Source organism: Pristiophorus japonicus, chromosome 3 (assembly GCF_044704955.1).
Source record: "Pristiophorus japonicus isolate sPriJap1 chromosome 3, sPriJap1.hap1, whole genome shotgun sequence".
NCBI classification, from domain to species: domain Eukaryota; kingdom Metazoa; phylum Chordata; class Chondrichthyes; family Pristiophoridae; genus Pristiophorus; species Pristiophorus japonicus.
This window is the reverse complement of record NC_091979.1, coordinates 160,516,270-160,541,203: the sequence shown is the minus strand read 5'-3', so window position 1 is coordinate 160,541,203 and position 24,934 is coordinate 160,516,270. Positions and strand designations below refer to the sequence as shown.

The window sequence follows — 24,934 nt, the reverse complement described above, 5'->3', positions numbered from 1 at the left end:
TGTTTAGTCGACTTAAAACTTCTTCCGGGTTGTGCAGGTATTCGGAGGTGTCGCGGCCAGTGATGAGGATGTCATCCTGAAATACGACGGTGCGTGGAACCGATTTCAACCGGCTCCCCGTTTTTCTTTGGAATATGGCTGCAGCCCGAACGAATCCTGAACGGGCACCTGTGGTACACGAACAGTCCTTTGTGCGTGTTAATGCATGTTAATTTTTTCGACGACTCAACCAGCTCCTGGGTCATGTAAGCAGAGGTTAGATCCAGCTTGATGAATGCCTTTCCCCCTGCTAATGTCGCAAAAAGGTAATTGGCTTTGGGTACTGCTCCTGTAACGAGACTCGGTTGATCATTACTTTGTAGTCGCCGCAGATTCTGACCGTGCCATCGCTCATTAGTACTGGAACAATCTGGCTGGCCCACTCGTTGAACTCGACTGGCGATATGATCCCTCGTATTGAAGTCTGTCCAATTCGATCTCCACTTTTTCCCTCATCATGTCAGGGACCTCTTGAGCCTTGTGATGAATGGGCCGTGACTCAGGGACCAAGTGGATCTGTACATTGGCGCCTGTGAAGTTGCTGATACCTGGTTCAAATAAAGATGGGAACTTGCTCAGCACTTGAGCACAGGAAGCATTGTCCATTGACAATAATACTTTGACATCTTCCCAGTTCCACCAAATCTTCCCCATCCAGCTTCTGCCAAGCAGCGTTGGCCCATCGCCTGGTACAATCCACAGTGGCAGCTCGTGTGCCTCTCCATCATAGGATACTTTTACATTCGCACTGCCAATAACTGGTATCAGTTCCTTGGTGTAAGTGCGCAGCTTTATCTGAATCAGGCTCAGCTTGGGTCTTTGTGCTTTGTTGTTGCCCCATAGTCTTTCAAATGCCTTCTGGCTCACAATTGACTGACTCACCCCTGCGTCCAGCTCCATGGATACAGGAACGCCATTTAATTTGACTTTTATCATCATGGGAGGACTTTTTGTGGAGAAGGTGTGCTCCCTCGGGCTGAGTTACCTCTCTAGCTTGTCCTTTGTGATCCACGCTGGATCGGGACTCTTCTACCTACTCCACTGCCATGTGGTGAGTCGCAGTATGTTTGCACGTTCGCTGGAGGTGGCCCCTTGTTCTGCATCTTTTGCACACAGTCTTAAAATCGATATTGATGATCAACAACTGGCCGTCAGCCACGATATGTGAGAATTCTTCACTGCAGTCACGGCCACCTATGGTCCAAACTCCCAATGCCCACCCCACTGCTGGCCAAGAACGGGGAAATGCTCATCAAGGACACCGAGGCTGTCAGGGCCCGATAGAAGGAGCACTTTGAAGATCTCCTCAATCGAGACTCTGCCTTTGACTCGAGTGCTCTTGACTTCATCCCGCAGCATGCGACCCGTCACCAACTCAGTGAAACTCCAACGTTGCACGAGGTAGGCAAAGCCATAAAACAGCTCAAGAATAACAAGGCTACGGGTGCGGATGGAATCCCTGCTGAGGCGCTAAAGTATGCCGGAGAGGCGCTGTTGGCACGGACACATGACCTCATCTCTCTCATCTGGAGGGAGGAGAGCATGCCGGGAGATCTCAGAGATGCAGTGATTGTGACCATTTTTTAAAAAGGGGACAAGTCCGACTGCGACAACTACAGGGGAATCTCCCTGTTATCAGCCACTGGGAAAGTTGTCGCTAGAGTTCTCCTCAATCGTCGTCTTCCTGTGGCCGAGGAGCTCCTCCCCGAATCACAATGCGGATTTCGTCCCCTCTGTGATACATCCTTACTACACAGTATAAATGCACACGAGGCCTATGCTTGAGAGAAGGTCAGTCTGCGACCTGTCCTTTATTCCTTAGCACTCAAGTGCAGGAAGTGGGTGGAGCTTCCCCTTTTATATCTGAAGGTCTAGATTAGGAGTGTCTCCCACAAGTTCACCACCTAGTGGTCAGTGTTCTCACGGTGTACAACTTAGGTCAGTTGATACATGGGTAACAATGCTGGTTGAATACATGACATCACCTCCCCCCCCCCCCAAAGTCTTATTGGGATCACAGGTTGAGTCGCTCTGGTGGTTTACGCTCCCTTGTAGAGCGCCTGAGTTGGGGCTCCGGTTGTTGGGCGCTGGCCTGAGTGTCTGCTGTTTGCGGTGCCTCAGGCCTGTCCGGTCTGCCCACAGTGACTGGGCTCTGCTCCCTTTGGTTCCTGTGTTCGGTCACCTGTGGTGGAGTGAACTCTACATCGTGTTCTTCCTCTGCTTCTTCTATGGGGTTGCTGAACCTCCTTTTTGTTTGATCCACATGTTTGCGGCAGATTTGTCCATTGGGAAGTTTAACTACCAGAATCCTATTTCCCTCTTTGGCAACCACAGTGCCTGTGAGCCATTTGGGCCCTGCAGTGTAGTTGAGGACAAAAACAGGATCATTTACATCAATACATCGCGCCCTCGCATTCCTGTCATGGTAGTCATATTGTGACTGGCGCCTGCACTCGACAATTTCTTTCATGGTGGGGTGTATAAGGGATAACCGGGTTTTGAGCGTCCTTTTCATTAGCAGCTCTGCGGGTGGAACCCCTGTGAGCGAGTGTGGTCGAGATCAAAAGGCCAACAGGAGGCGTGATAAGCGGGTTTGTAGGGAACCCACTTGGATTCTGAGCATCCCCTGTTTGATTATCTGCACTGCTCGTTCTGCCTGGCCGTTTGAGGCCGATTGAACGGTCCCTTTCTAACATGGTTAATTCCATTGCCTGCCATGAAGTCCTGGAATTCAGTGCTTGTGAAGCATGGGCCATTGTCGCTGACCAAGATGTCCGGTAGACTGTGGGCGGCGAACATTGCCCGTAGACTTTCTACCGTGGCAGAGGATGTGCTTGAATTTAAAATGTCACACTCGATCCATTTGGAGTAGGCGTCTGCTACAACCAAAAACATTTTCCCCATGAAAGGACCTGCGTAGTCCACATGGATGCGTGACCAAGGCTTGGCGGGCCAGGGGCTAAGGGGGGCTTCCTGGGGCAGCTGGGCACACGTGTTGCACCTGCAAACACAAAGTTCCAGATCTGCGTCTATCCCTGGCCACCAAACGTGTGACCTGGCAATTGCCTTCATCGTGACAATGCCCGGGTGCCCATTGTGGAGTTCTCTGATGAACACCTCTCTGCCCATCTGGGGCATGACTACGCGGTTTCCCCACAGTAGGCAATCGGCCTGAATCGAGAGTTCATCCTTGCGCCTGTGAAATGGTTTAAATTTCTCAGGGCATGCCCTGTACGTGGCTGCCCAGTTCCCATTCAGGACACATTTCTTGACTAGAGACAATAGCGGGTCTCTATTTGTCCAGACTTTAATCTGACGGGCTGTCACGGGTGAGCCTTCGCTTCCGAAAGCTTCAACAGCCATGACCATCTCAGCAGCATGCTCGGTAGTCCCCTCAGTGGTGGCTAGTGGGAGCCTGCTGAGTGTATCGGCGCAGTTTTCGGTGCCCGGTCTGTGCCGAATTGTGTAGTCATAGGCGGCTAACGTGAGTGCCCACCTCTGTATGCAGACCGATGCATTTGCATTTATGGCCTTGTTGTCGGCCAAAAGGGACGTTGGGGGTTTGTGATCTGTCTCCAGCTCAAATTTCCTGCCAAACAGGTACTGGTGCATTTTCTTTACCACATATACACATGCGAGCGCCTCCTTTTCTACCATCCCGTAGACCCTTTCTGCCTGGGACAGACTTCTGGAGGCATAAGCTACCGGCTGTAACTGACCCTTGGCATTGACATGCTGCAACATACACCCGACACCATAGGACGACGCATCGCACGTTAACACAAGTTTCTTACATGGGTCATATAGCGTTAACAGATTGTTGGAACATAACAAATTGCGTGCTCTATTAAAAGCCCTTTCCTGGCTGCCCCACAGACCCATTTGCGACCTTTGCGTAGGAGCACGTGTAGCGGCTCTAGCAGGGTGCTCAATTTGGGAAGAAAGTTACCAAAATAGTTCAGGAGCCCCAGGAATGAACGCAGCTCCGTCGTGTTACGGGGTCTGGGTGCTCTCTGGATCGCTTCCGTCTTGGACGCAGTAGGACTGATCCCGTCTGATGCTACCCTCATCCCCAGGAATTCTAACTCTGGAGCTAGGAAGACGCACTTCGCCTTTTTCAGTCGCAGCCCTATCTGATCCAGTCTGCGTAGCACCGCCTCCAGGTTGTGGAGGTGTTCTTCAGTATCGTAACCCGTGATGAGGATGTCGTCCTGAAAAACCACCGTCCCTGCAATCGACTTGAGGAGGCTTTCCATATTTCGTTGGAAGATCGCGGCGGCCGAGCGAATCCCGAACGGACATCTGTTGTACTCGAACAACCCCTTGTGTGTCGTGATGGTGGTCAGCTTCTTCGACTCACTCGCCAGCTCCTGGGTCATGTAAGCTGAGGTCAGATCCAATTTTGAAAAACGTTTGCCACCGGATAGCGTCGCAAAGAGATCCTCCACTCTCGGTAGCGGGTATTGGTCTTGGAGTGACACCCGATTGATGGTGGCCTTGTAATCGCCACATATCCTGATCGACCCATCCGCCTTGAGCACCGGCACAAAGACTTTGTGGGGGGAGGTGATGTAATGTATTCAACCAGCATTGTAACCCATGTATAAACTGACCTAACTTGTACACCGTGAGACCACTGACCACTAGGTGGTGAACTTGTGGGAGACACTCCTAACCTAGACCTTCAGATATAAAAGAGGAAGCTCCACCCACTTCCTGCAGCGTTCATTTCTGCAATTTCTGCAGGTATTTTGCTCACCTCTGCAAACTCCGGCTGAATGTATGCCTCCACGCCTCCAGCATGAGCTGCGGTTTGAAACAAAAGGTCCCTTGCCAGTTGATCATCCCTGACTGCCCCTGTTATTGCCCTTGAGTGCGCCATTAACAGGTGTTGATGGCCCCATTACTGGCCGCATTGTCCCTTGCAATGGCGTGAATTGTCGTTCAGCTTGCCATTGTCTCTGTCGAACTCCCCCTCTGGGTTCGACTACATGTTGGGGCATGCCCGACTGCCCTTGTCTGCCTGGAGAACTGTGTGCTGCTTTAACAATGTTGAATCTCTGTCCCAACCATTCCTTAACACAGTACCTCGCGTCTGTTCTGCTAGTAGCCATGCTCGCGTGGTTTAAATCCCATCCTCGTCGCCATTGATACGTCTTTACTGTACGGTATAAATGCACACGAGGCCCATGCTTGAGAGAAGGTCAGTCTGTGACCTGTCCTTTATTCCTTAGCACTCAAGTGCAGGAAGTGGGTGGAGCTTCCCCTTTTATATGAAGGTCGAGGTTAGGAGTGTCTCCCACAAGTTTACCACCTAGTGGTCAATGTTCTCATGGTGTACAACTTGGGTCAGTTTATACATGGGTTACAATGCTGGTTGAATACATGACACTCTGGGGCACAACAGACATGATCTTTGCAGCGCAACAGCTGTAGGAAAAAGGCCCTTATACATGGCCTTTTTCGATCTTACAAAGGCCTTTGTCAGTGTCAACCGTGAGGATCTATGGAACGTCGTCCTCCTTTCAGATGCCCCCAAAAGTTTGTCAACATCCTTCACCTGCTCCACGATGACATGCAGACCATGATCCTTACCAACAGATCCATTACAGACCCAATTCACGTCCGGACCGGTGTCAAACAGGGCTGTGTCATCGCTCGAACCTTCTTCTCAATCTTCCTCGCCGCCAAGCTCCACCTCACAATCAACAAGCTCCCTGCTGGAGTGGAACTAAACTACAGAACTCGTGGGAAGCTGTTTAACCTACGCCGCCGCCAGGCCAGGTCCAAGATCACTCCAACCTCTGTCATTGAGCTGCAGTATGCAGACGATGCCTGCGTCTGTGCACATTCTGAGGCTGAACTCCAGGATATAGTCAGTGTATTCACTGAGGCATATGAAAGCATGGACCTTACACTTAACCATAAGACAAAGGTCCTCCACCAGCCTGTCCCCGCCATACAGCACTGCCCTCCAATCATCAAGATCCACGGCGCGGCCCTGGACAACGTAGACCATTTCCCTTATCTCGGGAGCCTCTTATCAACAAAGGCAGACATTGATGCGGAGATTCAACATCGCCTCCAGTGCGCCAGTGCAGCTTTCGGCCATCTGAGGAAAAGTGTTTTTGAAGACCAGGCCCTCAAATCTACCACCAAGCTCATGGTCTACAGGGCTATAGTAATACCCGCCCTCCTGTATGGATCTGAGGCATGGATGATGTATAGAAGGCACCTCAAGTCGCTGGAGATATATCACCAATGATGTCTCTGCAAAATCCTGCAAATCGCCTGGAAAGACAGGCACATCAACATCAGTGTCCTTGTCCAGGCTGACATCCCCAGTACTGACCACACTCAATCAGCTTCGCTGGCAGGCCACATAGTTCACATGCCAGATATGAGACTCGCTAAGCAAATGCTTTATGCGGCGCTCCTTCATGGTAAACGAGCCAAAGATGGGCAGCGGAAACGTTATAAGGACACCCTCAAAGCCTCCCTGGTAAAGTGCGACATCACCACTGACACCTGGGAGACCCTGGCCAAAGACCGCCCGAGGTGGAGAAAGTGCATCCGGGAGGGTGTTGAGCTTTTCGAATCTCAACGCAAAGAGCATGAATAGGTCAAGCGCAGGCAGCAGAAGGAACGCGCGGCAAACCAGCTCCACCGAACCCTTCCCTTGACGAATGTCTGTCCCACCTGTAACAGGGTCTGTGGCTCTCGTATTGGACTGTTCAGCCATCAGAGAACTCACTTTGGGAGTGGAAGCAAGTCTTCCTCGATTCCAAGGGACTGCCTATGATGATGATGATTACCCCCGCAACGCCAGCATTGTGTTAATGATTTTGCATTTATACCCCTTGGCGGCCTAGCAGCAGCAGGCATGTAGGCTCTGCTTTGTACAGTTCTTATTAGTGCAACAGTTCTGCCTGCAATCGGTGCTGTTTTATGTACAGTATTGCCAGTGAGCTCCGATTCTGGTCGGAAGTCATTTGTATGATATCGCGACTCGAGGACATGAATGCCTGGCTTATGGTGATGGCCTTCTTCAGGTCAGCGGTTTCGGCAGCCAGTAGCTTGCGAAAGAGATCCTCGTGGCCTCATGACAAAAACGTCTCGCAACGCATCGTTCAAAAATCCCGCGAATTCACACGGTTCCGCGGGCCGTCTTAAATCGCCGACATACTTCGCTGCATCCTGGCCCTCCGGGCGGCGGCGTGTGTAGAAGCGATACCTGGCCATTAAGATGCTCTCTGTTGGTTTGAGGAGTTCCCGAATCAGCATGTGCAGCTCTGCGTATGACTTCTCCGTTGGTTTCACTGGTGCAAGCAGACCCCAGTTGAGGCCGTAGACCGTGGACCCGCAGCTGGTCAAAAGAATCGCCCTGCGTTTTCCCTCCAGTGCCTCGCTGTCCAGGTCGTTGGCCACAAGGTGCTGGCCAAGCCGTTCGATAAAGGCTTCCCAATCTTCACCCTCTGCATACTTTTCTAAAACACCAACGCAGCCATGACTGCGTAAAAGTTTCTGATCTGTAACTCGTCGCCAATTGTTATGTCGGCAATTACTACCGAATAACTCCATGAGGCCTTGCATTGTGAGTAAGAACTGTGTGACTTCAGTCCATTTAATGCGAATGTAAAGTGAGGGGCAGCATGGTTGACTGCCTTTTATATGCCCCTGCATACCTGGGCAGGTAACCCTTGGGGCCTCCAACAGCAGCGCCCTCAGGTGTTACATCGTACATAGTTACATAGTGAATACAAAGAGTTTGCATACATGGCAATTGTAGTGAGATCAACAGTGTAGGGGTTAATGCAGTCGTGTGTAAATATCAAACTAACACTGGCATTTTATTAAGATTCTAACTAAAGTCTACTCATGACTGCAGAAGAATACTGAAGATCTTCAATGCAGATATAAAATATTGAGGTCACATATTAGCAAAGCACTATATATTGGTTATAGAAATATTACAGTAAAGTACTGTGTACTAATGACTATGATTGCATGACTGGTATGAATATTTTAATCATCTGCAGAACATCTTTTAACCAAACCTCAAGACACAATGCATCTTCAGCTGTACTTATTTGAAGCTCTTCTGGTTATTTTTTCATAACACAGCTTGCAAGGACCAAGATAAAAGGGAAAAAAGATACGTAGGCCTTCACAGAATATGTTAAAAAGAGCCTTTGAACATCAAAAATTCACAAGACTTTGCCTGGACCCTGCAGAGAGAAAAGAGATTTTTTAAATTGCTATTCAAATGTCATATCTTTCCACCGAATCTCGGCTCTCATTTTATAAGACTGTTTTTTATAGAAAACATTTGAGCTCCATAAAATCTGATCACTGCAGTCACTTTTGTTGCAACAACTTGCATTTATATAAGAACATATGAAATAAGAGCAGGAGTAGGCCATAAGGCCCCTCGAGCCTGCTCTGCCATTTAATACGATCATGGCTGATCTGATCATGGACTCAGGTCCACTTCCCCGCCCGCTCCCCATAACCCCTTATTCCCTTATCATTTAAGAAACTGTCTATTTCTGTCTTCAATTTATTCAATGTCCCAGCTTCCACAGCTCTCTGAGGCAATGAATTCCACAGATCCACAACCCTCTGAGAGAAGAAATTTCTCCTCATCTCAGTTTTAAATGTGCAGCCCCTTATTCTAAGATTATGCCCCCTAGTTCTAGTCTCCCCTATCAGTGGAAACATCCTCTCTGCAACCACCCCCTCAAGTTCCCTCATAATCTTATACGTTTCGATAAGATCACCTCTCATTCTTCTCAATTCCAGTGAGTAGAGGCCCAACCTAATCAACCTTTCCTCATAAGTCAACCCCCTCATCTCCGGAATCAACCTAGTGAACCTTCTCTGAACTGCCTCCAAAGCAAGTATATCCTTTCATAAAGATGGAAACCAAAACTGCATGCAGTATTCCAGGTGTGGCCTCACCAATACCCTGTACAACTGCAGCAAGACTTCCCTGCTTTTATACTCCATCCCCTTTGCAATAAAGGCCAAGATTCCATTGGCCTTCCTGATCACTTGCTGTACCTGCATAATATCCTTTTGTGTTTCATGCACAAGTATCCCCAGGTCCCGCTGTATTGCAGCACTTTGCAGTCTTTCTCCATTTAAATAATAACTTGGTCTTTGATTTTTTTTCTGTCAGTGCATGACCTCACACTTTCCAACATTATGGGCCCAAGTTTCCACACGCGCCTAGAACGGCGCAGTCCCGACCTGGACGCCCGTTTTTCGCGCCACAAAGTGCGCCTAAAAAAATCCTCCATATTCTCCACCTCCCTGCAGGTCCTCTGGCCCTCGGCGCAGCGCAGCACGAGCTGTGGGGGGGCGGAGCCAGGTCCCTGCGCTGAAAACAGTGCCGGGACCTCTGCACATGCGCGCTACAGTGGGCACGCAAGTGCAGTAACTCCAGGCACCCGAAACTGTGTGGGAGGGGCCCGAAGCACGCAGCTCCTAGCCCTGGCCGAATGGCCTCACTGGGGCTGCGTGAAAAAGGCTCCTCCCACGGCCAGCTCCTGCTTCCCCTGCCCCCCGACCAGACCCGACACCCGCTCCCCCCCTGCCTCCGGACCGGACCGGACCGGACCTGACACCCGCTCCCCCCCCCCCTCCGGACTGGACCCGACCCGATTCCCGCTCCCGCTCTCCCCCCCGCCCCCCGGACCCGACTCCCGCTCCCGCTCCGCCCCCCCCCCGACTGGACCCGACCCGGCCCGCTCTCCCCCTCCCCCCCCCCGGCTCGACCCGACCCGACTCCTGCTCCCCCCCCCCACTGGACCCGACCCGATTCCTGCTCCCGCTCTCTTTTTTCCCCCCCCCCCCCCCCCCCCCCGACTGGACCCGACCCGACTCCCGCCCCCGTCCCCGGACTGGATCCGACCTGACCTCCCCCTCCCCGACCTGACCTCCCCCTCCCTCCGACCTGACCTCCCCCTCCCACTCCCCCTCTCCCTCCCTCTCTCTCCCTCCCTCTCTCTCCCCCCGACCCGAACCGAACCAACGCCACCTACCTGTAAATCTGGTGCTGGGGACGGGCCCTGCCCGAAGTCTCGGGCCAGCCCGTTCAGCCTTTGGTCCCAAAAGGCCTGCCTGAAGCACTTTCACACAGGTAGGAAGATGGTTTATTTAATCTTTTCTTTGCTTATAAATTTTTATTCAGGTTGGATTTATTTGTATAATATTTGTATAAGTGTAAGTAAGGATTTATTATAGAATTTAATGACTTCCCTTCACCCCCCTCCCCCCCCCACCTCGTTCTGGACGCCTAATTTGTAACCTGCACCTGATTTTTTAATGTGTAGAACAGGTTTTTTCAGTTCTACAAAAATCTTCACTTGCTCCATTCTAAGTTAGTTTGGAGTACCTTTTCACTGTGGAAACTTTGAAATCAGGCGTCAGTGGCCAGACACGCCCCCTTTTGAAGAAAAAATTCTGTTCCAAAGTAGAACTGTTCTACCTGACTAGAACTGCAGAAAAAAAAATGTGGAGAATTGCGATTTCTAAGATAGTCCGTTCTCCACCAGTTGCTCCTAAAAAATCAGGTGCAAATCATGTGGAAACTTGGGCCCTATATTCCATCTGCCAAATTTTTCCTCATTCACTTCGCCTGTCTATGTCCTTTTGCAGATTTTTGTATCCTCCTCACACATTGCTTTTCCTCCCATCTTTGTATCGTCAGCAAACTTGGCTACGTTACACTCGGTTCCTTCCTCCAAGTCGTTAATATAGATTTTAAATAGTTGGAGTCCCAGCACTGATCCCTGCAGCACCCCACTGGTTACTGATTGCCAACCAGGGAATGAACCATTTAACCCTACTCTCTGTTTTCTGTTCATTAGCCAATCCTCTATCCATGCTAATATATTACCCCCAACCTTGTGAACTTTTATCTTGTGCAATAATTTTTACGTGGCACCTTGTCAAATGCCTTCTGGAAATCCAAATATACGACATCCCCTTATCCACCCTGTTCGTTACATCCTCAAAGAATTCTAGCAAATTTGCCAAACATGACTTCCCTTCATAAATCCATGCTGACTGCCTGACCGAATTTTGCTTTTCCAAATGTCCTGCTACTGCTTTAATAATGGACTCCAATATCTTCCCAACCACAGATGTTAGGCCGACTGGTCTATAGTTTCCTGCTTTTTGTCTGCCTCCTTTTTTAAATAGGGTCTTTAACATAGAGCCTTTAACATAGAAAAACTTATTGTGGGACTTCACAGAGACATGACCAAAAGAAAAAGTCTACAAATTTTGTTGACTATAGTGGGATTGACTGAGATTCAACCAAACTGAACTAAGCCATCACTTCCGAATTGTTGGATTACTTCTGTGTTGTTGGTATTTGTGGAAAATATTTGGACATTTATTAATATTCATCATTATTCATTCAAAGTCATTTTCATGTCATGGATTATTAGCAGCATTCAGTGCTCAGTAGGTTTAAAGTTTATAAATATGTGATAACTTGCATATCCTTTCTTTTTTTTAGATTAAATTTTTTTCGTGACATACCTGATTTCCGAATCCTAGCCTGTGGAGGAGATGGAACTGTAGGATGGATCCTGGATTGTATCGGTATTTGCAATATTCAGAAAAATTATAGTGTAAAAGACAATTATATTTTATTATCTTCTAAATTATATTTAACCCAAATTTCTCTTCCCACTGTCAAAAAATAATACTTTTACATTTGCTTAACCTTTGATTTTTGTCTTGTGTATCAAATTGTGTTTTATTGAAAATATTTTGATACCCAGTGGATTGTAAAGATTGTATAGCTCAAAATATGTAATACTTCTAATAAAAGGAATGAGTAAACATTTTCATTGCAAATGCCTAAACCTATATTCAAGATTCACACACGTGTTGTAATTGGCGATGACTGGTTTATAATCTGTCATTGTGGTGAACAACCATCTCTTTTGTATCTGCTTTCCCAGCTTTCCTTTTACCTGAACCATGCATATCTGTTGTCATTATTTCAGATAAAATCAACCTAATAAAACACCCACCTGTAGCTGTATTACCATTGGGTACTGGAAATGATCTGGCTAGATGTCTGAGATGGGGAGGAGGTAAGAATGGTACCTACAATTTCCTGCAGCTCCAAGAAGTGTTCCATCATTGAGGCTGACTCTCTTGGCTTTGATTGTACAGCATATTTGTTTCCCAAACTTAAACTAATGCATTTTTTCCAAGGGTAATCTTCACTAATGAAAATTTCTGTATTGTTTCTCTCTGGTCATAGCAAATATTATATCCTTATGAAAGATTGTGCATTGCTGCTGTAGATTAGCCTGAGACTCTGCATTTGAATGATTGCTGCAAGGCCAGGGGGTGCATGACTCAACTTCTGTGGCTCTCTTTTCCCCCCCCTCCCAACCCCCACTCCTCCTTTAACACTCAGCTGGGCTCAGTGGTGGAGCTGCCAGTTTTTCCATCCCGTCTAATAGGCAAACAGCTTGCAGTGCACGAACCGCTAACCAATGGAATTCAAATAAAGCCCAACTGTGAAAGAAGTCTCTGACCACTTCCATTTGGTGTGCAGTGGGCTTGCTCTGCCTGCCTCGCACCCAATCGAAGCACACACGCCAGAGTAACATTTATTACACTAGGAGCACTTGTTTGCTACATCTGACTTTGGTGTAATTATACCAATATTAATCTCATCACACTGGGATTATGCCCGTCTTACACCAGCACAAAACCAAAGTTCAGTGGGCTGAGTTTTATGCCAAGTTTGCACCACTGTGCCTGAAAACACATGGCTTACATTGAGATTCATTATGCTAGTATCAAGTCTGCAATGTGTGAGTGAAATCTTGGGAGGATCATTTTATCAGTGCCAACTGTAATGAGGTATTGTAATTTTACCTCATCAAGACTTGCATTTCAGCACAGGACTGACGGGTGTACTGCATTGATGAAAGTGCTGTCTTTCACGATAGATTTACATCTTCGCTGCCTGAGTGTAAACCCAGTGGAGAGGGTCGTCGATTCTTTATAGAATTCACGAGATTTTAATTTAATTAAATTCAAAATCAGATGAGATCGACACAGGACGAAGGATCTGCTCTGCCAGAATACCACCAACAGGTGAAGGCAAAAATCCACCCAATTGAATCAAAGCCCTGTCTGCTTGTTTGGGTGGTCAAAGATCCCATGGTATTATTTGAAAAAGAGCAAGTAATTCTTGTGGCATTTTGGCCAACATTCTGCCCACAAACAGCACCATCAAAAACAGATTAACAAGTCATTCATCTCAATTGCAATTTATGGGATTTTGCTCTGCAGATTGGTTGCTGGGTTTACCTACAAAATAACAGGGACTACATTTAACGGTAATTCTTTCGGTGTGAAGTAGTTTGGTACGACTTGAGAATGTGATCAGGTAACACATTCTTTCTTCTTCTTCAGTACAGCACTGAGAGACTGCTGCACTGTTGGAGGTGCCATCTTCCCCCCGCCCCCCACCAAGCTGTCGCTCTCTGTCTCTGCCCCCAGGATCTCTCTCCACCCCCCCAGACCCCTCTCTGTCCACCGCGCCCCCCATCCCCCACCAGGCTCTCTCTCCCCCCCCCCCCCCTCACACAGGCGCTCGCTCTGCCCCCCCTCTCCCCCTCCCCCCCCAGGCTCTCTCTCTGTCTCCCCCCGCTCCCCCCTCCCGGCTCTCTCTCCCCCCTTCCCCCCCCCCCCCCCCCCCCCCGGCTGTCTGTCTCCCTCTCTCTCTCTCCTTTTTCACTCCCCACCACCCCCCCCTTGCTCGCTCTCTCTCTCCTCACCCCCCACTCCCAGCTCTCCCTCTCTCTCTTCCCACCCCCCCCCCCCCACTCTCTCTCTTTGCCCCCGCGCACTCCCCTCCGTCTCTCTCTCTCCCTCTTCTCTTTCCCCCCCCCCCCTCCCCCCAAGCTCTCCTCTCTCTCTCCTCTCTTTTTCTCCCCCTGCTCCCCCCCCCCCCCCCAGCTCAGCCGCCCACCACTTATCTCCCCACTGCCCCTCGACACAGTCGGAGATTAGTTCAGAGGTTTCGGGGCTGCTCGGAGCCGGCCTGATGGATCGGAGGATCGGAGGCTCAGTCTACACAGGGAAGGCAATGTGGTGTTCAGGGCCGGTTCCGGGCATGGTGGGGGAGCGGAGGGATGCGCAGAAGCAACAGTTAGGACAAGTAGTCACTCCGAGATTTTAAACCAAAGCCACATCTGCCCCCTCAGTTGGATCCCATTGCACTAATTGAAGAAGACCAGGGCAGTTCTCCCGGTATTCTGGCCAATGTTTATCCCTCAACCAATATCACATAAAACAGATTAACTGGTCTTGTCCATTGCTGTTTGTGGGACCTTGCTGTGTTAAAAATGGCAGCCGCACTTCCTAACATTACAACAATGACTACACTTCAAACAGTACATCATTAGCTGTAAAACACTTTGGGATATCCTGAGGTTGTGAAAAGTGCTGTATTAATGCAAGTCTTTCTTTTGTTCTAATTCATAATCGGTCCAATGTTCTGCTTTAGCAATCTGAATAACATCAGTCGCGTCGGTTAAACTTATGTTTCTTTATGTTTGGAAAAGGATATGAAGGTGGAAACTTAATGAAAGTTCTCAAAGACATAGAAAACAGCACAGAAGTGATGCTGGACAGATGGAGTATAGAGGTGATACCAAACAACAAAGACGAAAAGGGGGATCCAGTACCATACAGTATTGTTAACAACTATTTCTCTATAGGTGTGGTAAGTACCAAAGGATGCTGCTGTCCTTTTATTTTCTGAATAAATCTATTGAAATTGCTGTTTACATATGACATCTCCACATGTGATCTAACTTTTTAATGGCCCTTTTGTACCCACTGAGAGCACAAAATATTTGTTTTTGATGGAAATCATATCTGTCACAAACATTTTTATCATAGATAATCATGCCACACAGGTGTCACCTTAGTTTTACTTCTCTCCTGTCACAGTGATCATGTAACCAGTAGCCTTCAGTTATAATCCAAGATGATAGAAACTACCGCTGAAACAAAAGTAGCAAGTAGGATTGATGTTTAGATTTAGTTAGGTTTAATGCAGTCCGAGTTACTATTGTCTCACTCATTGTATATTTTCCCATTAAACCTTGACAAAAGTATTGAAAGTGTTTGTGCTATGCAGTGTTCAGAAAAACAGCTAAAAAGTAGAAGTGCAGTTTCAGTGTCATTCTGCCCATCATGCAGCTTCAGCATTTTTGGGTCTAGCATCCCATGAGGCACATCATGTCATTGAAGGAAACTATCTTTCAGAAACTTTTCCTCCAGTGATTCCAAGTAATCCAATCTAGTTCAGTCCTTCACTAGTTGAGAGAGGATCATCTCATTAGATTAAGACTCCAATGAATCCAAGTCACCTCCAACAGATAGGTGTCTGAAATAAAAACAGAAAATGCTGGAAATCTTAGCGGGTCAGGCAGCATCTGTGGAGAGAAACAGAGTTAACGTTTCAGGTCGACGACCCTTCGTCAGAGCACTGAAAGGAAGAGGGGAGGAAAGAACAAAAGGGAAGGTTTGTGATAGGGTGGAAGACGGGAGAGATTTGAGAGACAAAAGGGATGATGGGCCGACTTGAGATGATGATGGCAGAAGTTTGAAAAAGATGAGTCTAGATAGGGTATAAATGGCAGAATAATTATTAACTGCCATGGGAAACAGAGAGAGAAAAAATACATAAGATCGGGGGTGGAGAGAGGTTTAAAAAAAGGAGGAAAGGGAGCAAAATATGGGCAGAGTGTTGAACTCGATGTTGAAGGCTGTAAAGTGCCCAAACGAAAGATGAGGTGCTGTTCCTTGAGCTTGCATAGAGCTTCATTGGAACAGTGTAGGAGGTCGAGGGCGGAGATGTCGGAGTGGGAGTGGAGTGGGGAATTAAAGTGACAGGCAACCAGAAGCTCGGGGTCATGCTTACGGACTGAACGGAGGTGTTCCGCAAAGCGGTCACCCAATCTGGGAGAGAGAGAGACTGGGGAGGGAGAGAGAGAGACTGGGGAGGGAGAGAGAGAGACTGGGGAGGGAGAGGGAGAGAGACTGGGGAGAGAGAGAGAGAGACTGGGGAGGGAGAGGGAGGGAGAGGGAGAGAAAGAGAGACTTGGGGGAGAGGGAGAGTGGGGGGAGAGAGAGAGAGGCTGTGAGGAGAGTGGGTGTGCGAGTGAGACTATGGAGGGGAGAGAGAGAGAGAGTCGGGGGGGGGGGGGAGAGAGGGAGAGGCTGGGGGCGCGAGGAAGAGAGAAAGACTGGGGGGAGATAGACGGGGTGGGGGGGAGAGAGGGGAAATGGGGAAGACAGATCACGTTTTTCCAACCCCCTTTACACCCACACCCGATTTCTCAAACCTCGGTGCGTGTGTAACAAGGGACGTCATTGGAGTAAATGAAATCCGGAAATCACGACACCCACCCACTTCATACCCAATAAAGCATTTAACAATCTGTGACTCACACACAATGCCCCATCTGTGGCGGGGCCTGGGGGGAGTAATTAAAGTCAGGAATTTGGGTTGGGATAGGGTCAGGCACTTGTGCTTTGGGGAGGGGAGTGGTTAAGGAACTTCAGCTGGGGGAGGCATGTCCTTAGGCTTGGTGGGCAGGAGCTTGGACTGGTGGGAGGGGTCAAGGGGTCTGAAGTCAGAATGGCTCGAATTACACTTTGCAAAGTCACTCAGAACTTGGGCTGGATGGTTACAATTACACATTCCAGAGAAACATCTTGGTGTGGCTTATCCTCCAAGGGGATCAATCAGCAATCAGATTGTGTGCTCATGGAGAGCCAATCAGAGTATTTTCTAGTGCAAATAGCTACGTCCTTACATAAATGCAAGTTCTTTCTTACTCCCTCTTGGTTGTGAACATCGAGTGCTTTTTATTAAAAAAAGGAATTATCTCATTATTGTTAATGTAAAGGTTGTATTGTTCTGATAAAACGCCACACAAAACCTGACAATTTGTGCCAATACTGTAATGACAAGTAAAAGGATGTAGCATTAGCCATTAAAACTGGCAGATCATTAGTGGAATGAGCATTAAAAAGAAATATTGGAGACTGACTTCAAAAGGCTCCCTTCATCCATCATTAATCAATACAGAACAGAAATCAAAGTGAAGTCAAAAGTCTGATAGAAACACAAACCTCGACGAGTTGTTTTCTAAAGAAGATAAATGTAGGGTTTGCAAAAACAAATGCTACTCTATGCTGATGCCATGAAAAACATCAATTATAAATGGTTTTATTTTTGTACAGTATCAAGTTTACTATAGTAGAATAATTAGAATAATAATAGTCTGGATTTTGCAGTATGACGGCAAGTACGCTTCATATCGTCTTTGAAATACAGTGCAAGTTTGGGATTTCTGCAGGCACCTAGAAACATAGAAACATAGAAAATAGGTGCAGGAGTAGGCCATTCGGCCCTTCGAGCCTGCACCGCCATTCACTAAGATCATGGCTGATCATTCAACCTCAGTACCCCTTTCCTGCTTTCTCTCCATACCCCTTGATCCCTTTGGCTGTAAGGGCCATATCTAACTCCCTTTTGAATATATCTAACGAACTGGCCTCAACAACTTTCTGCAATAGAGAATTCCACGGGTTAACCACTCTCTGAGTGAAGAAGTTTCTTCTCATCTCGGTCCTAAATGGCTTACCTCTTATTCTTAGACTGTGACCCCTGGTTCTGGAACTCCCCAGCAATGGGAACATTCTTCCTGCCTCTAACCTGTCCAATCCATCAGAATTTTATATGTTTTGATGAGATCCCGTCTCATTCTTCTAAACTCCAGTGGATACAAGCCCAGTTGATCCAATCTCTCCTCATATGTCAGTCCTGCCATCCCGGGAATCACTCTGGTTAACCTTCGCTGTACTCCCTCAATAGCAAGAACATCTTTCCTCAGATTAGGAGACCAAAACTATTTTGTTCCTAACACAGATGAGGCTGCACACAGGGAGGTTAAAGTAACAGTGACCTCAGTCTTTAATAAGACACTCCAGAGTGAGGAACAGGCCTTAGGGGCCGGCATATATACAGTGCTTCTAAGGGATGCTGGGATCCCTTGGGACTTCAGGGGATGAACTCCCTGGTGGCGGAACATGGGAGTGCATGCTTTACAGATACACAACAAAAACTGAACACAATATTCTAGGTGTGGCCTCAACAAGGCTCTGTACAACTGCAGTAAGACCTTCCTGCTCCTATACTCAAATCCTCTAGCTATGAAGGCCAACATACCATTTGCTGCCTTCATCGCCTGCTGTACCTACATGCCAACCTTCAATGACTGATGTACCACGACACCCGGTCTCGTTGCACCTCCACTTTTCCTAATCTGTCACCATTCAGATAATCTGTCTTCCTGTTTTTGCCACCAAAGTGGATAACCTCACATTTATCCACATAATACTGCATCTGCCATGCATTTGCCCACTCACCTAACCTGTCCAAGTCACCCTGCAGCCTCTTAGCATCCTCCTAACAGCTCACACCGCCATCCAGCTTAGTGTCATTTGCAAACTTGGAGATATTACATTCAATACTACACTGATCTCAACTGAACGTCAGAAAAGCTGAACTTCTCGCCACAGAGATCGCGAGATCTTTGTGCAAAGCCTACTTCGGGGCGAGCGGTGAGTTCACAGATGTTTCAATGAAGGACCCGATATTCCAGTCCTGAACTCCAATCGAAGGGGTGGAAGGTGCCTGTGCGTGGATTTTTTTTGTGTGTTGTGACTGTTACACATCAGTTACCACAGGTTTGACAGAGCTAGGCCTTTATCTAGTGGCGAAGGTTAACCATGACGACTGGAAACCTGCTCTGGTGCACGGACCTAGTGCGCACACATATCGCAGTGTGGGCTGGCCCATGCTGCTCCTGGACCCTCGGTTCTTCTGGGTCCCATACCCTCAGTTGACTAAACCTCTATGACTAAGCCCTGCTCCAGGAACATGTAATTTAGGTTGATACTTCAGTGCAACACTGAAGGAATGTTGCATTGTTGGAGGTGCTGTCTTAAAGACATTAAACCGAGGCCTGACTACCTGTTCAGGGAAGTAGACCTGAGTCCATGATCGGATCAGCCGTGATCGTATTAAATGGTGGAGCAGGCTCAAGGGGCTGTATGGCCTACTCCTGCTCCTATTTCTTATGTTCTTATGTTCAGTTGGATGTAAAAGATCCTGTGGCATTACTCAAAAAAGAGCAGGGAAGTTCTATCAGCGTTCTGATCAACATTTGTATCGCAGCCACTCTCACTAAAAACACTTATTTCATTGCTGTCTCTGGGGCCTCGCTGTGCGTAAATTAGCCTACAAAACAACAGTGTCTACACTTCAAAGCAATTCATTGGCTGTGAAGCAGTTTGGAATATTCTGAGGATGCGAATGGTGCTATATAAACAAAGTGACTATTTGTACTAGGTTCTTCTGTGTGAATCTGCCCATGCATGCATTGGACTCCGCCCCTTTTTTGAGCACGGGCCCTTGATTCGGTCGCGCATGTGCAGTGAGAGTGGCACTGAAGTATCAACCTAAATTTCATGTTCCTGGAGCAGGGCTTAAACCCAGAACCTTTGGACTCAAAGATGAGAGCGTGACCACTGGGATTGTCATGTTAGGGAAATTAACATTGTCACTCTTTATACGAAGCATCAGCATCTGCCAGTCAGAATTTAGATACCTGGGAACTTAATTTCCTTCTTAGGGCACTGGTGCAGATAAAATTACTCTGTGCTGTTTTAACCCAATCCTTAAATTATTTAAAATAAATGGGTTAACAACTTTGTCAAAATAGCACACACAATAATTTTCTTGCAAAGGCATTTCCAGAGGAAAGTAAACACAGTTATTTTTTTTTTATTTTGGTTCAGGTTTATATTATAGTTGTTTTATACTTCTATAAAAATAATTGTAGATTTCACCTGTCATTTATTTATCGCACCAGTTTTAATTCACTCAGAACCATTGCAGTAAGTTAGCTGGAATAGAACAAAGGGAATATATTTTAATATTTTATTAGTGTTTGTTCCAAAAGATTGTCTAGAACTAATTCTACATAAGTCTATATGAAGTAACTTTAGTGGAGAACTTTTACATCTTTCAAATGTTATTATTTCCAATTTATTTTTATATGCAGGATTTGTAACAGAGGGACCAAGCCAGAAACTCCCCTACCTTCACTTTAGTTCTCAAAAATATCTTCTGCTCAATACAGCAACTATTTTTATGTAATAACATTAAGGGAGAAACTTGCTCATCTTTAGCAATCATTGCATGGCCCAGACCCACTCGCTAAGATTATCAATTGTTATTCCATGTGTGCGATGGCTTCAAGGTGGGCGACTGGGTGACGTCATCAAAGCCCAGGTCGCCGTTTGGAGCATGGGCAGGAACATCGATAGGGCCCAGGTATAACAGAGGAGCGGGAAGATCGGGGCGGATGAGTGGCGAGTGATCGTGGCGGAGGTGCGGCGAATGGTTGAGGCGGAGGAGCGGCGACAGATCGGGGAGAGAAGCCGTGAGAGATCGTGGCGGAGGTGCGACGAATGAGGGTATGGGGCCCAGAAGAGCCGAGGGCCCATGGGCAGAACGGGCCAGCCCACACTGTGATATGTGTGCACGCCAGGTCCGTGCTGCAGAGCAGGTCTCCAGTCGTCCTGGTTAACACTTGCCACTGGATAAAGGCCTAGCTCTGTCAAGTCCGTGTGGTGGCTGGTGTGCAACGGTCACCACACGTTAAAAAAATCCATGCACAGGCATCTTCCATCCCTGAAGTTCAGGACTGGAATATCGGGTCCTTCATTGAAACATCAGTGAACTCAATTCCTTTTGGTGTGGAAGCAAGTCATCTTCGTTCGAGGGACCGCCTACAATGATGATGTGATGGTCTAGTAATCCAAGGATCTGAACTAATAATCCGGAGAGTGAGTTGAAATCCCACCACGGCAGCTGGGGGATTTAAATTCAGTTCATTAAATAAAATTCTGAAATAAAAAGCTAGTATCAGCAATGGTGACCATGAAACTACCAGGTTGTTGTAAAGACCCAACTTGTTCACTATTGTCCTTTCGGGAAGGAAATCTGAAATGGCCTAGCAAGCCACTCAGTTGTACCAAACCACTATGAAAAAGTCAGCACTGTGGGCGTACCTTCACCACACGGACTGCAGTGGTTTAAGGCGATGGCTCACCACCACCACCACCACCTTCTCGAGGGCAATTAGCGATGGGCAATAAATGCCAGACTTGCCAGCGATGCCCACATCCCATGTGTTGTATATGCATGCATGTTTACTATGTGATGTCTGTAACACTGTTATGCAACACTAAATGTACCCTTACACTGTACACACCTTACTGACACCTGCATTCATCTCATTAGTCACATTAGTTAAACCAGCATCACAATTCATGTTTACATTGCATACATTTTCATACTTGCACCCTTTAATTGCATCTTTAGCTTTAAAGTCCTTGTACTCAAATAGTTGAAACTGCCCCTTTAAATGTCTTTGGTTACCGGTCTTCTTTAAGGGAGCTTCCCAATCGGATTGGCCGTTCGGTGCCTCGTGTCGCTTCTCCAACGCTGCCCCTCATGGTATGGCCGCGTCCATTTTGATTTCAGGTTCTGCTCCTCGTGGTTCGGCCACCATCTTCTGGCTCTCCCTTGGGTAGGCTGTGGTGCTCTTTTCTTCCACAGGTTCGATCCTGGACGTCGGGAATCCATTTCTTTTGTTGATGTTCACCTCCTGGAGTGCTGCCCCGGCCCGGAAAGTGGAGTTTGGATCCTCGGCCCTGGAGCTTTTGCCGGGGTGCTGTGGAGTCGTCGCCTTGCAGTTGGGCTGCACAGTGGAGCCTCCAGATGCAGCGATGGATCCCTGTTCGAGGTCGATTGCCGGGGACCAGAGGCCGTTGCCACTTTGCCTGATGTAGACCGGGTTCACCCAATTTCTGCCCAGCAGCGTGGGACCGTTGCCAGCTACAATCCACAGGGGGAGTTTGTTCAACACGCCGCCCTGGGAGACCTGGACGTCTACGCTGCCAACGATTTGGATTTTACTTTTGTTGTAGGTGAGGAGCTGCGCCTGGACAGGAGACAGTTTTGGTTGATTGGCGGGATTTATCCAAAGTTTTTCAACGGTCGTTTGGCTCATCACAGACTGGCTCGCCCCTGTGTCGATCTCCATGGAGACTGGGACTCCATCGATGTCCACTTCCATCGTTCATGGAGAACTTTCGGTGGAGCAGGTATAGATTCCATACTCTTCTTCCAGGGTTTGAGCAACTTCCTCTTCTTCTGTGTCGGAGCCCCTGTGATCAGCCAACTCATCAGAGACACGGTGAGTAAAGCTTTTTCTGCACATTCTTTGGAAGTGCCCTTTCTCTTTGCAGCCTTTGCATGCATAGTCTTTGTAGTGGCACTGGTGGGCTCTGTGGTTTCCTCCACAGCGCCGGCATGGGGCCATCCAGTTTGCCCCATGTGGCGGACTCAGGGTTGCTGGACTCGGGGCAGCCTTCCTGCCTTTCAAAGTATCCATGCGGTGCACTGTGCTCGCCGGTTTAGAGTCCTAGGCCAGTATTCTCTTGGAGTCGCCGGCCGAAACCATGTAGGCCTGGCTCACTTGGATTGCTTTCTGCAGGGTGACCGTGATGTCAGCCGAGAGCAACTTGTGCAGGAGGCCCCCGTGGCCGATTCCAATGACAAATATGTCTCTTAGGGCTTCATTTAGGTGGTCTACAAAATCACACGGAGCAGCTAGTCTTCTTAGGTGTGCAGCATTCTTGGCAATTTCTTGGCCATCAGGTTGCCGGTAAGTGTAGAACCGGTGCCTGGCTGTTGAGGATGCTTTCTTTCGGTTTTAGTTGTTCCTGTATGAGTGTAACAAGTTACTCATAGCTTTTGGTGGTTGTCTTCGCTGGGGCTAGTAAGTCCCTGACGAGACAGTGGATGGTGGGCCCACAACTGCTAAGCAGGATGGCCCTGTACTTGTTCGGTTGTGCAACCGGTGTGTTCCCATCCAGGTCGTTGGCTATAAAGAAATGTTCCAATCTTTCCACAAAAGTGTCCCAATCTTCCCCCTCTGTAAATTGCTGAAAGTTGCTGAGGTTAGACATGTTGAGCGTGTAGTTCGTGACCTCATATCCTCGTCGGCAGTTATCGTGTATGTAGATACCTTTAGCAAATGACTCCACGAGGCAGGGTATGATACTTTAACTGTGTAGACCTGTAGTCCTTTATTTGCAGCTCCCGAGTGAGGACAACTAGCTGTGAGCTCCTTTTTTATACTGGGTTACCTGCATAGGTCTCCAGCAGCAGCACCCACTGGTGTACAGGTAAGGTGTGTACATTCAGTGTCGCATAACAGTATTACAGACATCACACAGTAAACATGCATATACAACACCATGTATGAATAAATCTTCAAGCCCCACCATAGGAATTGAGTAATCTAGGATGGCAGTACTGTGAGAGTGCTGCATTGTCTGAGGTGTTGTCATTTGGACAAACAAGAACTTGTAAGATCACAAGACACTATTTAATAAAATGTGTTCTGGCCAACATTCATCACTCAACCAAAACTACCCAAACAGATTAACTAGCCACAGATTTTATTTGTTCTTTGATCAGTGTTACTGTGTGCATATCGGTTGTTAAAGTTGCCTACATAATAGTGACTACACTACTAAATTAATTCATTAGCTGTGATGTTTTTGGAATGTTTTGAGGACATGAAAGATGCTATAAATACAAGTTTTTGTTTAATTTGTTGGCATTTTGTCTGGAACCTCGCCCAGGAGTCTGTAACTGATGGCACTGATTAATGGCAAACTATTTAATCAATGGAGGATCACAGCTGAGCCTAGTCTCATCATCAACAACAACATAAACTTGCAGTTATAAAGCACATTTAATGTAGAAAAATGTCCTGTGGTGCTTCACAGAAGCATAATCAGACAAAAATGGATGCCAAGCCAAAGGAGATATTCGGAATGGTGTTTGGTCTAACAGATGGTTTTTATTGAAGATTTTATCGGTGTTTAGGCAGGGAAATGCAGAGTGTAGGGACTAGATGGCTGAAGGCACGCCCACTGTAGGAGCAAAGGGAGGGGGCTGCACAAGAGGACAGCATTGGAGGATGGAGAGCAGTGGTGGAAGTTAGGGCTGGAGAAATTTACAGAGTTAGGAAGGAACAAGGTCATGAAAGGTTTTAAATACGAGGATGAGAATTTTAAATTTGGAGGTATTAGGGGACTGGGAGTCAATGTAGGGCAGCAAAGACATAGGTGAGCAGGACCTGCTGAAGGATAGGATCTAGGCAGGAGAGTTTTAAATCACTTGAAATTTACAGAGGGTGGAGAATGGAGGCCAGCCAGAAGAGCATTGGAATAATCAAGTCTGGTGGTGACAAAGACAAGGCTTAGGGTCTCAGCTGCAGTTGGGCTGAAGCAGGGGTGGAGGCGAACAATGTTATGGCGGAGGAAGTAGGTGGAATTTGTGGATATGAGACTGTGGCCATGGCAGGGTACGATATCAGTGGTCAGGGTGCAAAGTTTGTGGCAGGGTCCGAAGATGATGGCTTTGTACTTCCCAATGTTTAACTGATTCATGTAAATCTGGATGTTGGACAAGTAGTCTGACAGCATAGAGGCATTGGATGGAGTTGAGAGAGGTGGAGGAGAGGAAAAGCTAAGTGCGGTCAGCATACCTGTTGCAGCTGACCCCGTGTCTTCAGAGGATGTCACCAAGCAGCAAGAAGTCAATTAGGAAGTGAAAAGTCCCAAGAATAGATCCTTGGAAGATTCCAGAGGTAACAAGGCAGAAAAAAAAGCTGGAGCT

General features: G+C 47.6%; 1 protein-coding gene across 1 annotated transcript in view; it reads left to right on the top strand.

The window, feature by feature from the left end:
• LOC139259133 (diacylglycerol kinase beta) overlaps positions 1 to 24,934 on the top strand; it is an 805,220-nt gene that overhangs the window by 467,350 nt on the left and 312,936 nt on the right. Inside the window, exons 17-19 of the mRNA XM_070874836.1 lie at positions 11,570 to 11,655; positions 12,066 to 12,155; positions 14,652 to 14,812. Of these exons, the coding sequence (XP_070730937.1) occupies positions 11,570 to 11,655; positions 12,066 to 12,155; positions 14,652 to 14,812 (337 nt within the window). The remainder of the gene's footprint in view (positions 1 to 11,569; positions 11,656 to 12,065; positions 12,156 to 14,651; positions 14,813 to 24,934) is intronic.